Source organism: Neomonachus schauinslandi, chromosome 9, assembly GCF_002201575.2.
Source record: "Neomonachus schauinslandi chromosome 9, ASM220157v2, whole genome shotgun sequence".
Taxonomy (NCBI): domain Eukaryota; kingdom Metazoa; phylum Chordata; class Mammalia; order Carnivora; family Phocidae; genus Neomonachus; species Neomonachus schauinslandi.
In genome coordinates this window covers 23,263,914-23,281,520 of record NC_058411.1, presented here as the reverse complement: position 1 = coordinate 23,281,520, position 17,607 = coordinate 23,263,914, and the positions used below count along the sequence as shown (strand labels likewise).

Here is a 17,607-nt window from a genome sequence, read left to right as displayed (position 1 = left end):
GAGCACGGAGCCTGATATGGGGCTCTATCTCATGAACCTGAGATCATGACCTGAAGTAAAATCAAGAGTAGGATGCTTAACTGGCTGAGCCACTCAGGTGCCCCAGTGTTCTCATCTTTTAACGGGGCTCTCTGCCTTCAGTTCACTCTTCTTTTCAGTTCACTCTCAACCCAACATAAGTTGAGTTGCAAAATCTTTTTAAAAGATTATGTGATCTTTTAAAAATACAAATCAGACCCTCCATCCTTTCAGTAAAATTGTGCCATGGCTCCTCATAACCTTCAGAATAAAGCCTGAATTTCTTGATCTCAAAGCCTGAGACATCAAGCTCTCAGAAACCACAGGCCCAATTAAACAGTGATATGCATTTCTCCACACTTCTTAGATTGCATGGTAAAAACATATTACACTGAATATTTTAATCTGCTTTGCAATTTCTCAGAGAAATGGAGATATTATTAAATAAATCACTAGTTGGATTTTTTGGGGGGGGGAGAGAGTGGAAAATAGAATTGAATAAATGCTTGTTAATGCTATTTATATATAGTACTTGGATTAACAAGCCTTTCAAAGACCCAGTACTTTACATATCTTGTACAAACTGATTTAAAATCTTGGGTTATACATATCTAGATTGCATCTAGTGTTTAATCAATTGGACACTTACAAATAATGGGGAAATGATTTGTTGTCATACAGTTGAGCTCTGCTTTCCATGCAGTGAGACTAACATTTTTATTTTAACACTTATGCAATTGATTGTAAACTTCGGGGTGATATAATTTAAGTGGATCTAAACAGTCCATTAGCCATGTCAGTGCGTGCTCTCTTGCCAAGTTGGAGCTTTATGCTAAGCTGTTGTGTACTCTGTTACATAATCCTCTGCATCCATTGTCTCTACCTATTTTGCTTGAATACATACAAGGTGACTGCATTGTCTCTTCAACCTCCTTCTCAGTGTAAACACTAAATATAGAAAACAAATTTGGGGCAATATTACATTTTTCTAATGGAGAGTTTGGAGAATTGAATGGGCTTAGAAATGTGTTTGTCACTATTTAGTTTTGCGCCTTTTATTTATGTTCATTGTCAATTTAGTATGGCTTTCAAGGTGATAAGGCAGTGCTTAAGCTTTGGCTACTGGAAGGAAATTAAGAAAGATTGGGATCTTAGGAGAAATCAGTTGTGAGATTATGCAAAGGAACGCTTTCTTCAACATTCTCACTCTTTTTTCTTCCATGCCCCTCATTTGCTCTTTTAAAGACCAGGTCAAGCACTGTCAATGCCTCTCCTCCCCACACAGTCAGGAGGAAGGTATCCCATGCATTAAAAATGTTACAATTTGGCTTATCTAGAATATGACTCAGAGAGTAGCTTTCAGGTGTCTCGTGTGTTGACATGTGGAGGAGATAGCAGCATCTGGGGTGATGCTGCTCTTGGTAGCCTCCTCCAGCCCAGGGAAGAGGCAAACCGGGAAAATTCATCATTGAATGAAGAGATTGGGAAGGTTGTGAACGGTTACAGCATTTTCCTTAGATTACTTGCAAAGGGATGCACTCAGCTACATAAAGTCTTTGTTGGTGAATTTGCATGGAGATTAGCATAAATATGCATGTGATTTACATAGATGATTTCTCATGGTTGGTTTTATTTCTTGTTTATTTATTGATATTCTCTTCTCTACAATAATGTCATTTTTCTTCTCTGGCCTCCACATAAAACAAGTTCTATTGCTTTAAACACACCCAGAATCCAGGGGGAAAGGGGAACATTAATTTTGGTGAGTAAGTGTGATTTACGTAGGGTAGGGGGGGAAATACATTTCTGGCTCAATTTATCCAAGGTTTGGGATGGTTTGTAAGTTAATGCATGGCTCTGTGGAATCATTCGTGCTGTTTAGTAGAGTAGGAACAACGTGCTACATCCAAAGTGATGAGTAAAAGGATATTTAGAGAAAAGTCCAGATAGGCACTAGAAGTCCAGAGTAACACCAACTGTGTGGTCTTGGGCAACACTTACTCTTAGTTGTCAGTTTCTTCCTTGTTAAAAAAAAGTGGGTCATTAAATCAGGTAAGCTCTAAAATCCCTTATAAGCTCCAAAACTTATTATTTTTGCATACTCCTTGGTTCAATTACATGACAAATATTAAGCCCCATATAGCACATCAAATAACATCCTGGTGCCTTACTGTTCTGTATCAAACCTTTCCCCCTTGAAGGGTACTCAGTGATTAATTTAAGCATCTTTTTAGAGGCACTCATTTCCTTGTTCATTTTTCTCAGTTCGGTGGGCACATAAGGTCTAACTTAAATGTTTATAGAAGACACCTGTTATTATACCACATGTGGCACCAAGGACAGGCATAGCAGTTGGCTCTGTGCGCATACGTATCCATAGGAAAAGAGTTTATTGGTGAAAACTGAATTTGATTTGCCGTCCTTTACTCTAGGTCAGGTTCACCTCCTGGTCTCCTAAACAGAGGCTCATCCAAATGCATTTTAACACAGTCATTTCTTCAGAAATGAGAGAAGAAATCATGACAATAGACAGGGCACTAGGGGGTTGGATACATCTGTTTCAAACATATAGATGGTATCAAATTGCTGCTCCATGATTTTATTTTTTTAGCTGTTTTGGTAAAAAGCATCAGACATGGGTTATGTGCCAAGTAGTGCTTGCTGAGACACTGTGGTCATTTATAGGTGGACAGGTCCCTTTTGCTTACACCAGTGTGTGTGCGTGCACACAAACAGAGATATGCAGGTAGACACATCATTGAGACCCTCTGAAATACACAGGACAAGCCTGATCTCTTCTTTAACTCTCTGGAGTACAAAGTTGAGGTTCGTGTTTTAAGGCTGTCATGATTCTATAATTAGTTTAATATAGACTGTAGTGGGTGGTCATCTCTCCCATATGATGAGTGCTTCCTCTACAGTTCTTACCTAATCATGAGAATATATTTATTTTATGTAAGTGACTTACCAAGGGCTGTGATGGTTGATAAGGTTCTAAGTTGAGGTGGAATTGACTTTGGTCACGAAGGCTGAAGTGTAGTTCTAGAAGAGAAAATAGAACTTGCCCAACCTTATTTTGTAACCCCCTCTCTGTAATGGGAAACTGCCTATCCAACCTTGTATTGTTGCCCATTTTCTTTCATGATGAGGTGCTTTTGCTAGCTTTTGGCCAACCCTGATATGCAGTAGGCCACTCTTAGTCAGACTGCCTGGTAGGGGGACAAGTGGGTTTTGAAATTATAAATTACATCAACAAATGATTAAATAAAACATGTCATTACCTTGACAAATACACCTTTGAAACTACCTGGTAAGCCAGGTGCACACTTAGAATTGTTGGATTCCTCAGAGTTCTATCCTGGGATATGCTAGCGCAGGGAGAACCAGCCCTCTGGTTGTCAACCTGTGGCCTGTCCCCTTCCTCTTTCCACCTTTGGCTCCATACTGTATCCACAAGGGCTCTGGTATAAATGCACGTGGACGCCCATGTGGCCAAGCTCTGTCTAACTCCCTGCAAATGGTCCCCCATTGCTAGTTCTCAGACCTTGAGGTATGCACACTGATGGCATGATTTGCTGTTGGAAAATGAGTCCAGGGCAGAGCCTTGCAGAAGCCCTGGAAACAGGCCTGGGGCTCCTTGGGTAGGGAATTAGAGGATCCCATGGTGTGGCCTTGAAGGAGAGTATACACTCTAGTGGAATGCTGTCTTGACCCTGGATGTTCTATAGGATGGTCCGACCAGGGCCATCTAAATTGGGAGACCCTAGAGCAGAGATCCCTTTGGATCGAAAGGGAGCTATTGCTCTCTTGTCAAAGCGTATCACCAAATTCCATTCTGTCCCCTTTCCCTCATCTGCTTGATCACCTTCTCAGGTCCAACCTCCTATTTAATAACCCTGTCACATTCCACTGGGCTCAGGACTCTACCATGGAAACCAAAGTTAGCTGGGTTATTGATGGATGGAAATTAGAGCCAGATCTTTCAGCGTAATTGATTTTTAGTTATTGGTCAATAAAAGGTACCTGGAGCTAAAGAACCCTTTGTGAGAAGAGTTAATTTTCCATTCTACACGAGCTCTCGGACAAGCATTTAAAAGCCATCATTGAAGCAAAAGCAACGTAAACCTCACTCTACCATTTTGCATAAAATTCCCCTCTAGGTTTTTCTCTGGGAAAATGGGAAGGAAAGGCAGCAAGCTCTCCTACGCCATCACTTTGGTCTTCCACCCTTGTGAGGATAGATAGCTCCTCGGCAGTTACTGTCTCTCGCGGTTTCCCTAGTACTTAGACACAGGTCTGGTGGAAGTGTTGGAGGGAGCTCATGCGGATAGCAGCTCCCTGGCAGGGGCACTGCCCTGGGGGGCCATGTTCTCTTTGGTATTTGCGTACTCCTGATTCATGCCAGTCAGGTGGTGACTACTCGTCTTTCCTTTTCACGCAGCCCGAGAGGAGAATGTGGCCACTTTTCGAGGCTCCGAGTACCTGTGCTACGACCTGTCTCAGAACCCGATCCAGAGCAGCAGTGATGAAATCACCCTCTCCTTTAAGACCTGGCAGCGGAACGGGCTCATCCTGCACACGGGCAAGTCAGCTGACTATGTCAACCTGGCTCTGAAGGATGGCGCGGTCTCCTTGGTCATTAACCTGGGGTCCGGGGCCTTTGAGGCCATCGTGGAGCCAGTGAATGGAAAATTCAACGACAACGCCTGGCATGATGTCAAAGTCACGCGTAACCTCCGGCAGGTAATGGCTGAGGGGAGAGAGTGCCCGGAGGCTCCTCTTGGGTAGTGGGGGAGAAGGTTAGTGAAGCAGGTGCTGGACGAACTGGAGGAGGGTATAGATACAGCTTTGGATTTGTCGAAGCCTAACGTTCTCCCCAGTCTTTGCAGTTTCACAAGGAAAAATTATGAAAATATGTTTGTCCTCCTACTTCAGTTCTCCACTTACGCTTGTTTTTTTTTTTTTTTTTCAAAAAAAAATTCAGTTTTTTAGATAATAAAAGTAATAAATACTTTCCTTTTATTCTGCTTTCCTTTTTATCATTTTCTTAATTACGTTTGAATCTTGTATTATTGTCAAATTCAATTAGGGACAGCGTTTTGTTTCTGCAGCTTGCTAGATTTTCCTCATTTTCTGAATATATGTTTTTCTTTTTAGTTAAGTTAGCCATTGCCATGATGCCATGATTTTAATTCTTTCCAGAAAAAAGTCTTCCTTTTTCTCATCCTTTTAATTTACTGCTCCTCCTCTGCTTTCATTTTTTTTTTTTTTTTTTCTGTTGTTATGTTAACCTATAGCCTTAGAATGAATTAGCTGGAATCTTTCTGAATTCCTCTGTTTCTCTGTTCCTTGGTGCGGTGGTCCTACTTTATTGCCCCCGTCTCTACCTCAGAGGCTCTTCAGTTGACTGGGAGGCCTGGAAAGTGGAAGGATCCAAATAAAAAAGTCAACTTTGGAGCAGCCTTTCCTGGTTCTGTTCGTGCTTGAGAACTCCCATCGCTTGCCGATTCTAAGCAGGCAACTCCGTCAGGTGACAACGCTCTCAGAAAGCCTTAGCCAAGTGAAGTTGTTTTCAGTTTCACAATGAATAATAAGTCACAACAGTAATAATAATAACACCTCACCAGCCCACATCAGTGAAGAAGAAAAGCATTTCCTATAAAAGTCAAGGTCTGTGCTGATGCCTCTTTCCGGGTTGCTATTTGCACTTGGTTTTTCTCCTTGTGATTTTGTCATTAAACCCAGTTAGACAGGGTTAATCCTTTATTAATCAGAAAACATTATGCAAATTTCCAGAGAGTGCTTATTAGATTTTCTTCTGCAATGTGATTGATTTAATGCCTTCTAATGTAAATATGAAAGCGTAAGAACGGACAAGTGTTTGCATATGTTTTCTGTTTGATAAAAGGGCGACTCCTTAGTATTGCTAAGTGAACAGAGAAGGTTCACAGGCACTGGGAACTCACAATATTCAAAACATCCATTGTAATGCTTAAGTATGTTGAGGAAGCCACCCGGTTGGGAGATGGTCTTCTATCTGTGGTGATGTTACCAAATCACACAAGTCTTAGAGCCCCCAGTCCTCTTAATACCCCTGGACTGGACATTTTTGAATCACTGTTCTGTTTTTCCACCAAGGCCAAAGGATCCAATTGCTAATGTTTTCTTTAATAATACCCCATCCATACTTAGTCAGCTCAGCTCAGCTCAGCTGTCAAGAGGGCCCCAGTCGAATTTCCATTTGCTAACATATAAAGGCGTGATGTGTTTGAGTTGCAGAGACTAGTCCAAAAAGTAAAATATGACCAGTTTTGGCTGGCAGGTACACAGTAACACCCTTTAGGCTGTAGGGGAGGGGAGAATTTTCATACATGACAGGGGAACAGGGTCAGGTTGTGATTCTCACCAACCAGTCTGTTTCTCTGGTTCTCTCCCTCTCCCTGTACTTCCTTGCCATTCTAGAACGATTCCAGTTAGCTGGAGAAAGGCTCACTTTTATTTCCACTAAAAACACTTTTCTAAAATAGAATTGGCCCCCAGTTCCAGCCTTTAAACCGAGTGGGGGATAAACCAAGCTGTTCTTCAAACATTGGTTGTGCTGTTTTAGTCAGAGCAAGCAGAGGAGAGCAATCCTGGAGGGTTTCTCTTCCAAGTTCTAAGACCCAGCTCCCTCAGTGCCCTTGGACAAACCATTTAACCTTGCCACACCACAGTTTCCATTTGTGTGAAATGGTGATTACAGTCGTCCCCAGCCATGTGTGGTGGCTAAATATGCAAAGCACCTTATGTTCCAGAAGGATTATGAGCTCCTCCATGGTCTGGGTGCTAGACTCACTGTGACATGCCCACGATTTATAAGCTGAGTATTCTGTTGTGAAGGTGACTGTGTCTGTCTGTCACCAACGATGCTGCTAAACAGAGCTCTCAGTTCTGGACAAGGCGACAGAGGCCTGAGGGTGTTGGGGGGCATTTCTTGGCAGAGGGAATATGAATTTCATAGAGGAAGTGCCCCTAAAATTGGTCTTTAATGAAATCCCGACTGAATTTTGCATCCAAATGCAATTTATTGAAAGAGAGGGAAATCTCCGAAAAGCAGAGTTGATTTTGCAAATGTAATCCTTTCAGTGCTGAATCATCTAAGATTATTATTTTGACCATTAAAAATAGATTTATAACATCTTCTTTAGTTCTGTAGGAGACAATTGAAGGGGTTGGAAGCCCCTGTCTATTTCAATTAAACTGTAAATTGCTTCATAAATATTTGATAACAAGCTTGTGACTGTCTCATCTACTTTTTTGGTAAGGTCGAATGGTTTCTGTGGCAAAAACTCATCCGAGGAATGCTTACTTGGAGTTTCCTGGAGTATTCATTACTAAATGGGGCAGAACTTTGACCATTTCTTCCTTCTTGGTCATCTACTCATGGTTCAACCTTTGATCCAAGTCAAGACTGAGGCCAGCTACTTTACTGGGGCTTCTGATTAAAGGAAGGAATGTGAACTCTCTGTTCCAAACTGTCACTGGGATTAGGGACCAAGGTAGTGATGCGTTTCTCTGGGTTTGTTTTTGGTCTGTTTTAAAACCCATGACCTTGAACATGGCCCTCATGTGAATTGTTTTACCTCTAATGCCGCTTTAGTGAAACCACAAACACAAAACTGGGGTTACTGATCTTCCAGGCTTCCAGCCTCCCAGCTCAGGGTGTATTAGCCATTTAGCATTTGAAAATAGTCAGAGGAGACAAATTGTAGGGCTTCTTTAATCATGTTTAACCTGCCAGTCCTCTCTGTTATCCATACAAGAAATTGCTTAAAAGCTTGAAAACCATTTTCTAAAGGGGGATGGGGGGAGAGCAATTCCAACGGGCAGCATTCTGGCAAAGAAAACAAAACAATAACTACATTGGGAAATAAAGAAGACTCCCAACTATTCTGATGCACTCTGATAACACAGTTATTGTCGACCAAGAGGAGAGCAGAGAGGAGAATGTCCCCCTCCAGCTGCACATATCCACACAAAATCAAGGGAGTCATGGATCTTTAATCATCTATGGAAACCCAGAATAAGCTACTTCATGTAGCCTTCCTATGCTAGAGGCGACCTATAGATGCTTTATGTTTTTTTTGTTGTTCTATTGAAAGTCATAATCATCCATGCATGTAGTCAGAGTCAGATACATATATATAAAAAAAAGTCCCCAGAATATTGGTATTTTAGCTCTACCTATCTATCTACCTACATGTGAAATGATAAACTTCAGGGGTGTTTTTTTTTTCAGGATAGGTGGGCTGTGTATGTGCTAGAGGGTGGGAAGGGAAAATGGTGTTCATTCAGAAGAGCCCTTGGAAAGTAAGTATGATGCTAATTCTAACTGCGGTGAGGTCTGGTTTGAGCGGTGTTTGGAAGAAGGGGGAGTTCAATGACAGGGTGGATTGCAGCTCCTTTCCTGGCTCTGCCCTGGCTGCCAAGGTTTTCCATAGAGTCCTGGTCTCATTGTCTTCCCCACTCTCTTTTTCTGTGTCGGGTGCCTTTTTTTTGAAAAACTAACACAAGATCATTCATGCAATGTGTCATTTTACTAACCGACTAATGTACTAACACCCTAACGACTCATCTTTGTTTTTAGTTTTTTTAATTAACAATCGTTCTGTTCACAATTTTTAATTTCCTTTCTTCCCCCTTTTCCGCAAAGCACTCAGGCATCGGACACGCTATGGTAAACAAACTACATTGTCTGGTAGATATCATTCTTATTGTCTCTTTTTTTGGGTTTGCCGTGTGTTGCCCCCCTTTTCCTTCCCAAACCCCCCTTTTATCCTCCTTAGACTCCTTTCTTCTTCTTTTAAAATTTTTTTGTTGGATTAAATGCAAGCCTTTCTTTTTTTGTTAAAAGAAGGAAAAAAAAAAAAAATGGAAGGGGACGTGCCTGTCCTGGAAATGGTATTTGGCGGAGTTTGGCTGGGACAGTTTCCTTTTCTCCAGCTTGTCATTTTTTTCCCCTAAAAGTATTTTTTTAAAGAAAGATTCCCCATTTAGCTAAATTTGTTTTGTTTTGTTTTCTTATTTTGCAACTTCCAAGTTACAGACTAGGGACAACAGGCTTTCTATTGAGGACTTTCTTCTCTCTGTGTCTCCCTGTCCCCTCTCACTGTTCCTCCTTTCTCTTCCTCCCTCCCCACTCCTAAAGCCCATTTTTCTTTCCCTTTGGTGTGGCCACGGGCTGCCACAGGTGATCTGGGGAGGAAAGTACTCTATTTCCTCTGTTCTTCCTTTCCCGGCTTTCACCCTATGCCCCACCGTGGCCAAAGGGAGCTCTGCCAGTGTGTTCTCCGTACAGACTCTGCATGGCATGTTCCTGTCTCGTGGATTTCCCCATGGACATCAGAGTTTGTCCCACCATTTTCCTCCTCATTACTAACAACCTGTCAATCATCAGCCCAGTTCCACACTCTTCTCTCTTTTCATTTTTGTCTCCACTCTTCTTCATTCTCCTCTCATCCTTCATATATTTTGGGGTTGGGTTTGGACTTTTTCTTTTCTTTTCTTTTCTTTTTTTTTTTTTTTAGTGAGGGAGGTGGCAGGCAGGGGAAAGACAACCCTTTAGTTTTGAGTGGTTTGGGTTTTTTTTTTTTTTTTTTTTGGTTGTTTGTTTTTACCACCATCTTGTGTTCCACTTTGTTCAGTGCATGTAAGTGTGAAGAGGATTTTGATTCTTCCCTTTGGTTTTCCTCACCCCTGCCCACTTCCCTGCCCTTTTTCTTCTGCCTTTTCTCTTGGCTCCTGATGGTTTTCGCATGGGTGTGTCAGCGTATGGTGCGTGCACGCTTTGAGGCCCCATCTTTTCTCTTTGCCCTCTGCTCCTTTCATGGATTTTGGGCGTGTGGGTGCTGTTTCTTCCCTGTGGGCATTCTTATTATTTTTATTTTGGTTATTATGCCTCATATTCCTTTCTTTTTGTTAGAGTTGCCTTTTTGGTTTGGGTCATTTCTCCTTTTGGTGGTGGTGATGGCAGTGAAGGGAGGGCAGGGGTTGGTGTCCTGGGGGTAGTCCATGGCATGTACCATCCATGACATATCAAAAATGAGACCCTTCTCCTTCCCTCCCCGAATGCATGTTTGTCAGCGTGGTGTGATCCCCCAAAGAAACGAATAAAAAGAAAAGAAAAAAAGAAAAGAAAAAAGGAAAAAAAAAACATCCACCACCAAAGACCAACCCTAACAAACCCCATTGTCAAATGTCTCCTTTGCTGTTTCTCACTACCACCATAAATAACAATCATTCAAAAAATAAACAATCATTTTACCAATGAACTGAGACAAGTGATGTCGTCTGAGGATAGTTCCATTTTCTAGCCTGACTGAGTAAAGAGTGCAGTGGGTAGAGCAAGTTGCTCATCTTGGCAATTCCCCCAAAGTCTCCTGGGAGTCTGCAGAGGAAAGCTGGAGGCTTGGGTTGCAGGGAAGGCAGACCAGAAAATGGAACTTGGCTGCGCCTACCAAAATCAAACCAAATTAGAAAGAATACCTCACCAAAATCTTAATGAAAGTGATGCCACAGGTAGGGGAAGCCACCGGGTTTTGATAGGACTGTAAAGTCATTGTTGGGACTTTTTTTTGTCCCTATGTCCCTCCACCAGGTGACAATCTCTGTGGATGGCATCCTTACCACGACGGGCTACACTCAAGAGGACTACACCATGCTGGGCTCGGACGACTTCTTCTATGTGGGAGGAAGCCCAAGTACCGCTGACTTGCCAGGCTCACCCGTCAGCAACAACTTCATGGGCTGCCTTAAAGAGGTAACGGTCACATGCTCTCTTTAATTCATTGACTGTCCCAAGAACAAATGAATTTCCGGTTCAATGAGGGGCTCTGTCCTCTAATCCATTCTTTGAGGCCATAGGTTGTAGCAAAAAAGACTTTGGACTTGGAAGTAAGGTCCTAGGTTTTGGTTCCTGCTTAAGCTGGTTGCATGACCTTGGGTTTGCCACTTACATATCTTGTGATTCTGTTTCCTCATCTGCCTAATGGGATACTGTATCCCACAGGTAGAGGTGCTTTATAAATTAAACGAAATAACAGAGTTGAAAGGACTTCGATATCACAAGAACTACACCTTGTAAAGTTTGATTTCCTACTTCGACTTGGCAAGTAGGGAAGCTCTAGCTAAAAGTAGCTCAATTTGTGGTTGTGTATCTTGTCTAAAGCATAACATATGTATTATTTTACCTTTGCCAAGCTTGGTGTTCCCAAGATTCTCATTATTTGAGATAAAGGAAAATTTTCAGAATGTAACATTAAGGCCCAGAAAACTGGTTTTTCCTTTTCTTTTTTTCTTTTTTTTATCCCCTGAAAGCTAGCAGCTGTGAGAAAGCAGTGGGGCTTTGCCATTACTCATTTATTACTATTGTAGCTTATGTGTTGAGACCTCTGTCTGAGAGCAGAGGAACTTCAGTCAAGTGTAAGTTCTCTAAGGTCAATTGTTGAGGCAAAAAGAATCAGACTTGATTTGGTAGAGTTCTTTCAGAATACTCTGTCATTCGAGCTGTGAACTGCACATTTTTGTTTAATCTAAGCTAAGCCTGATTGCCTGAGATATCTATACCCCTTCCCTGGGGAAATTCCTTGAGAAGCTAACAGTGTTCTTTCTTGTAGATAAAGATCCCTTGTGACATGTTATGAGACTCCTCTCAGGGCACATGTTTTATTCTGATTATGGTTATTTGAAATTTGTTGAACATCGGTTATCATACAAGATGGCATTGTACATGCGTGCATTCATGCCACTTGACTGTGAGCCATGTCAAAACAGGAGTTGGGTCCATTATGCCTGGTATATAGTAGATGCATAATAAGTATTTCTGGAGTGGATACATTTATCAAGTCATCATTGGGCACCGTGTTTGTATTGTAACTGAACTTAGCTGCTCTTTCCAAGCCGTGGTCTCCGTGCTTGAGGACTTTATGATCTAGGAAGGGAGATGAGATCTGGAGGTGAGCGAGTACAGCTCAGGACACTGTGTGTTCAGTGCCACAGACCAAATGTCCTAATTGAGTAGAATTAGAGGAAACAGATACATTTTAGGGGGAAGTCCGTTTCAGAGAAGAATTGATATTTGAGCTGGACCTTGAGGCAGTAAACGCGTGTGAGTTGAGAGGAAGGGGTAGGAAAGAGAGACATGACAAAGGAGGGAAAAATCCAATTATAGCTCTGTGTTGTTCTTGGTCTGAAGGACAAATTATGGAAGAGAACCCCAGAAAGGGTTCCTTCTTTCTGCTGGACATTAGCTAGCCTTCCGCCAGCTGCAGGGACGCCAGTGGTCATTCCTGACAGAATTGCAGGAGACAGAGAACACTTCCGCTCTGGGATTTACTCCCATTTGGATAGAAAAAAGGTATAAACTGCTCAGCATCTAATGAACCCTGAAAGATGCTTAAACAGTGTTAAATCACACACACTGGCATTGTACTCTTGTCAGGATTAGATAGGAACATTCTGCTACCACGGACGTGGCTCAGGAATGAATGAGGCATTGATTGCTGTGGAGAGCTCATACATTTGTGGGTAGTGAAACAGCCTTGAGCGTGGACAGGATTTCTCCCGGACAGGATCTAGGGGTGGCCTCTAGAACTAATTTTCCCCTGTACACAATTATGTTGCACCATCTCTCAATTATGTATTTTGAGACAAAGGGCAATTTCCCAACTGCAAATTATCAATCCGGAAGGATTCTCCTGAACATTTTGAAACAAAGCTCATAAAAACACAAAGGTATCTCTGATGGCTCCATCCACACAAAACCTAAAGTAAATAAAATCTGTATGCACACACACACACACACGCACACATATTGCCCAGGTGTAGAGAGCAGAAAGCTTCAAAAGCCCATAAAAAGTGTTACTATAAGCTTGAAAATTAAAGGCAGTTCTGAAAAACAGTGTCAGTAACAGAAATAATTAGTACTTAGTAGTAAAAATATATACATAACTAGCAGCATAAATCTGCATTTAAACCCAGATCAAGTCAGAAAAAAGAAAGTCCAGCCCATGCTGGGGGAAACGGTAGGCAAAATGAGGACTCCGTTAACTTACAACCTCGTCTCTCTGTTACATACAGTATTGTGGTGTTTCTAAGGGATCTGGGAAGCTTTCTCCTCTGTCTGAGTGTCTTAAACAGGTAACTTCGAGTCTCATGTAGTCCTGGCATATTCTTTCTTTCTGCTTAATCCTTACAGTTCACTTTTTTGTAGGGCAGGTCTGGGAAATTCTTCTCTTGTTCTTGGTATTTGTCGTTGACATTTAGTGAACGGCGGAAGCTTCCAACTAGGTTGGGATTTCTCTCCTTGATAAATCCCACCTACCCACTTTTAACTATTTACACTTAGAACAGTGTCTAGTTATTTAACAAGCCCTTCTTCCCTATCTCTTTCTTCCTTTTTCTGTCTTTGCTTGCCTTTTGTGGCTCTGTGTTGCCTTAAGCTGAGCTGGGTACTTTCATGTATTATTTTCTTCAAAATGGGGACATGGTAAAAGGACTTCAGTTTCTCTTCCAGATCGTGGATAACTTTGTGTGTGGTACAAAATAGGCTTTATCTTTGGAACTACAGTTACTTCAACACTCAAAAGTTAAGTTCTGGCTCCACTGTTGAGCAGAATGATTGTGGTTTTCACCTGGGTGTACTAGCTTCCTAGCTTCCTACTGCTGTAAAAGCCACGACAAAGACTATCCAATTTGTCCTCGGACTGTTGTGGTTCTCCCCACACCCTAGTTACCAATACAAGATTTGTGTACACTTAAAAACTAGTTATCAATACAAGATTTGTGTACACTTGAAAACTACCAGCTCAACATCGTGTTGCTTGTTGTGTTTCCATGTTTTCTTTTCTTTCTTTTAAGATTTTACTTATTTATTTGATAGAGAGAGCATAAGCAGGGGGGTAGTAGTAGAGGGAGAGGGAGAAGCAGACTCCCCTGCTGAGCAGGGAGCCCAACAATGGGGCTCAATCCCAGGACCCTGAGATCGTGACCTGAGCCGAAGGCAGACACTTAACCAACTGAGCCACCCAGGTGCCCCATGTTTCCATGTTTTAACATGTGGGTCTTATTTTTGATCTTTAGGGTTTGTAGCTCCTAGAATGGTTTTTAGCATCTACTGGGCTCTCAGTAAACATTTGCTGAGTGAAATTACGTTTGCAAATTAATTATGTTTAAATAAATAATCTTGGAAATGAACATGTTTGTAAAATTAATATTTTAGATAAATGCTTCCAGGTACTATTAACCATGTGATTTTCTTGGAATCAGTAAAGAACATCTTGACATGGCAACAGTTGAATCTTTCAGGAAGTTCCTAGCTGTCTGATTCGAGAGAAGCATTATATAGAAAGGCTCAGCAAGGCTGAGAGGAGTGGGTTGGAACTTCCTCTAGGAAGAACAGGATTGAAAAGGCTTTGACAGAGGTATCATTGTATAAAGAAAAGAACACTGGGTTTATGGTAAAAAAAATCTGGCTGGGAATATAAGCTTTGTCACTGGCTCTATGGCCTGGAATAAACCACCGATTGTATTTGAGTCTGTTTTCCTCCCTAACATGGATATACTAGGACCTTTGCTATGTTCTTAAATATTATACATAAAAGTAACACCATACAGACATGTGTATATTGCTATAATGATTATTATTAAGGATTATGTAATACCCCTTATAAACAGTTTATGAATACAAATATAACCATACACTTGTATACATTAGCATGGGCAGTATCTCCATATCTCCTATATTAGCAAGTCACAATCAGAAGAAAAACCAGCCCTTTTCTGAGATTTGCCCTGCTAAAGTCCTTTCATTTTTTTCTGAAGTGGGGAAACCCACCCCACTCGCCCTCAATCATTACCTTGTTTTGTTGCCTTCGGTCATGTATTTGACAACTGTCAATCTCCATCTATTAAAATGTGAGCTAATTCTGTGATGAAAAAGTCCTCGTCTGTTCACAGGTGTCTCCCCAGAACCTAGCAGAGTTCCTGGCATTAAAAAAAAACAACAACACTCATTAAGTATGTCTGGAATAAATAAAGGAATGAATGAGCTAACCTCATGGAGCTCTACAATTTGGTGGAATTTAGATCAACAGATAAATCCTATAACCCTACAGGATACCAGAGACTGTGCTAAATAAGAAAGAAAGATGATTCAGACACAGTTTCCACCTTAGAGGACCACACAGTTAGTGGGGGAGACAGATACATGGGCATAATTTCGATAAAAGATTGTTAGTAAAAAGAGGCATTCACAAGTGCAGTGGGGCTGTTGAGGAGAAGGACTTATATATCCTGGGGTTCAGGAAGGCTCTGTGGAGGAGCTAATGTGAGTCTCGAAGACAAACAGAAGTGAACATGGCAGAATGGAGGGAGTGGAGCTCCAGGAAAACGGGGCAGCATGAGCAAAGGCATGGGCGCCGGACTCACAGTAGTGTCTGGGTGAGGAACTTACACTTTGCTCATTTCAGGGCACAAATTATAAGATGAAGAATTTTGAAAATGTAGCTGCAAAGTTAAGTAGGGGCCAGGTCATAGAGAACTTTATCTCCTACTCTACCTTTGGACTTTATTTTCTAGGTTAATGGGGAGCTATTGAAAGATCTTAAGTAGTAGAATAACACAGTCAGGTTGGCATCTTATCCATCAGGCTTTAAATTACTTGAGAACTGAAGTTACTCCATTTATTACTTCCAGCTGGTGTATATTTTTGCCCTAGGAAGTTGAAGAGCAGGGTTGGGAGGCTTGATCCATTGACTGTGGCCTTGGGCCTGGAGAGCACCTTTCAGAATCTTAAAATGTCTATAGAAAAGCACTTCTTTCTGACTCCATTTCAGTTTCCAGTGACTGTCCCTGTCAGGATGTGCCTTTCTCCTTTCCTTTGTCCTTGGCATTGCTGAGCTGTTATTGTTGGATGAAGCACAAGGTAGCAGAGGAAAGCCAAGTCTGGACTGAGGTGCACGGTAGTGTTTCTATCAGATTCAGGACCACGGAGAGGAAACTTCCTCAAGCCCATCGCGGTATCCTCCTATGTGTTGGGATCTTCCCTGCTGCTTGATTTGGTTCTTTGCACATCATCCTCCTTTCATCTCAGTCTGTTACTTCTCCCCCAGTATATTGGTTCTCCGTTTCCATCTCCCATTTGCCCAGGGAGAAGCTCAATGCTGCTGAGGTGTCTGGGACAGCTTGGTCTCTCTCACCTCTCTTTCCTCATGGAGTCTCTGATGTGGAGGAAGGAGAAGCAGGAGTATTGGGAGCGTGGAACACATATTTAAAGGAAAAAGGATTGGGTAGAACATCATTGTGCACATTACATCCCACATCCCTTTGTGATTATTAGCCATTTAAAACCGAATGGGGTTTTGCAGCCAGAGATAGTTTCTGAACAGATGATTAATGGTTTAATCTGTAATAACTTCACATTTTATAGAACCCTGATAGGAGTCCACATCTGGTGAGCCAAGCTATTTAAGTCTGTGTTAATTCTGTTAATTGTTATACGTTTATTTGAATTGCTGGCACCTGCGGGCTTTGGGATAATGTGTTTGTTGTTGCTTTTTTTTAAAAAATATACTCATTTTATGCCATCTCACTGTTTTGCTGCTTCTGTCTCATGCTATCACAGTTTCTCTTCTGGTTTTTCTTTTGTGTTGTCCTCGCTTCTTCACTCACTATACTTTTTTCTTTCTCCCCTGTTTTCATTTTCCCTACCTCTGTGCTTCTCTAGTTCTTGTGCTGGGGTTTCCTTCCTGATTTCTCAGTCCATGATAAATTGCTCTGTTCATAATCAGGTAAATTAGATGATGGCATCGGGACTAAAACTCCTCTTTTCCCTAGCATTGAGAATAGTGTGTGGCCCCAGGGTGAACAGAGACCAAGTGAGGGTTTTTGAGTCAGCATGGAAGATGAGAGGAGAAACACAAGTCCAGGTCTGAATCTTGTCTAGATTCATTCATTGCCAGCTGCCGTAGTAAGAGCAGGTCATTTGACTGCTCTTAGCCTCCGTCTGCATCAGATAATAATACCTACTTCAGGCATTTTTATGTCAGGAACAAATGGGATTAAGAAGATGGAGGTGCTTTATAAACTGTAAAGCACTGTGCAGATGTTCATGTTATTATTTGTTATTAAATGAAACCAAATTGATTAGATCTGGCCAAGGAACTACATACTGCTCTTTGCTGGTTCTGCAATTTAAAAACTGCAGAAGTTAGGAGAGTCCAATGTGGTTTAACAAGAAGAGCAACTGAATTGGAACTCGGCCTCCAGATTATTAGATAATTAGAAAATGATATGGTCTCTTTGGACATCCATGTCTTTTTCTGTAAAGTGAGAGTAGTGATCCCTGCTAAACCAAATGCACACGACTGTGGAGAACCTCTAAAGTAGATGTACAAGTTATTGCTTATTAAATTTTGGATAGTAAGGTAGGATTTATTTTCCTACTCTTAGGAAGCTGTGCAAAGGAGCACTGTGTGGGCTTGGAAGAAAGCATGCTTTGACAGAAGAGAAAAACCAATACAAACAGGAGACCAAGAAGGATAAGATTTCAAC

General features: G+C 41.6%; 1 protein-coding gene across 4 annotated transcripts in view; it reads left to right on the top strand.

The window, feature by feature from the left end:
* Nucleotides 1-17,607, top strand: part of NRXN3 (neurexin 3) — a 1,459,332-nt gene that overhangs the window by 368,908 nt on the left and 1,072,817 nt on the right. For 3 of the 4 annotated variants that reach the window (XM_021679606.2, XM_044918184.1, XM_021679607.2), the window contains 2 exons: nt 4,460-4,761; nt 10,655-10,816. In XM_021679606.2, coding sequence (XP_021535281.1) covers nt 4,460-4,761; nt 10,655-10,816 — 464 coding nt within the window. Of the gene's footprint in view, nt 1-4,459; nt 4,762-10,654; nt 10,817-17,607 lie in introns of those variants that run through there. The other variant, XM_021679608.1, reaches the window with a different exon arrangement.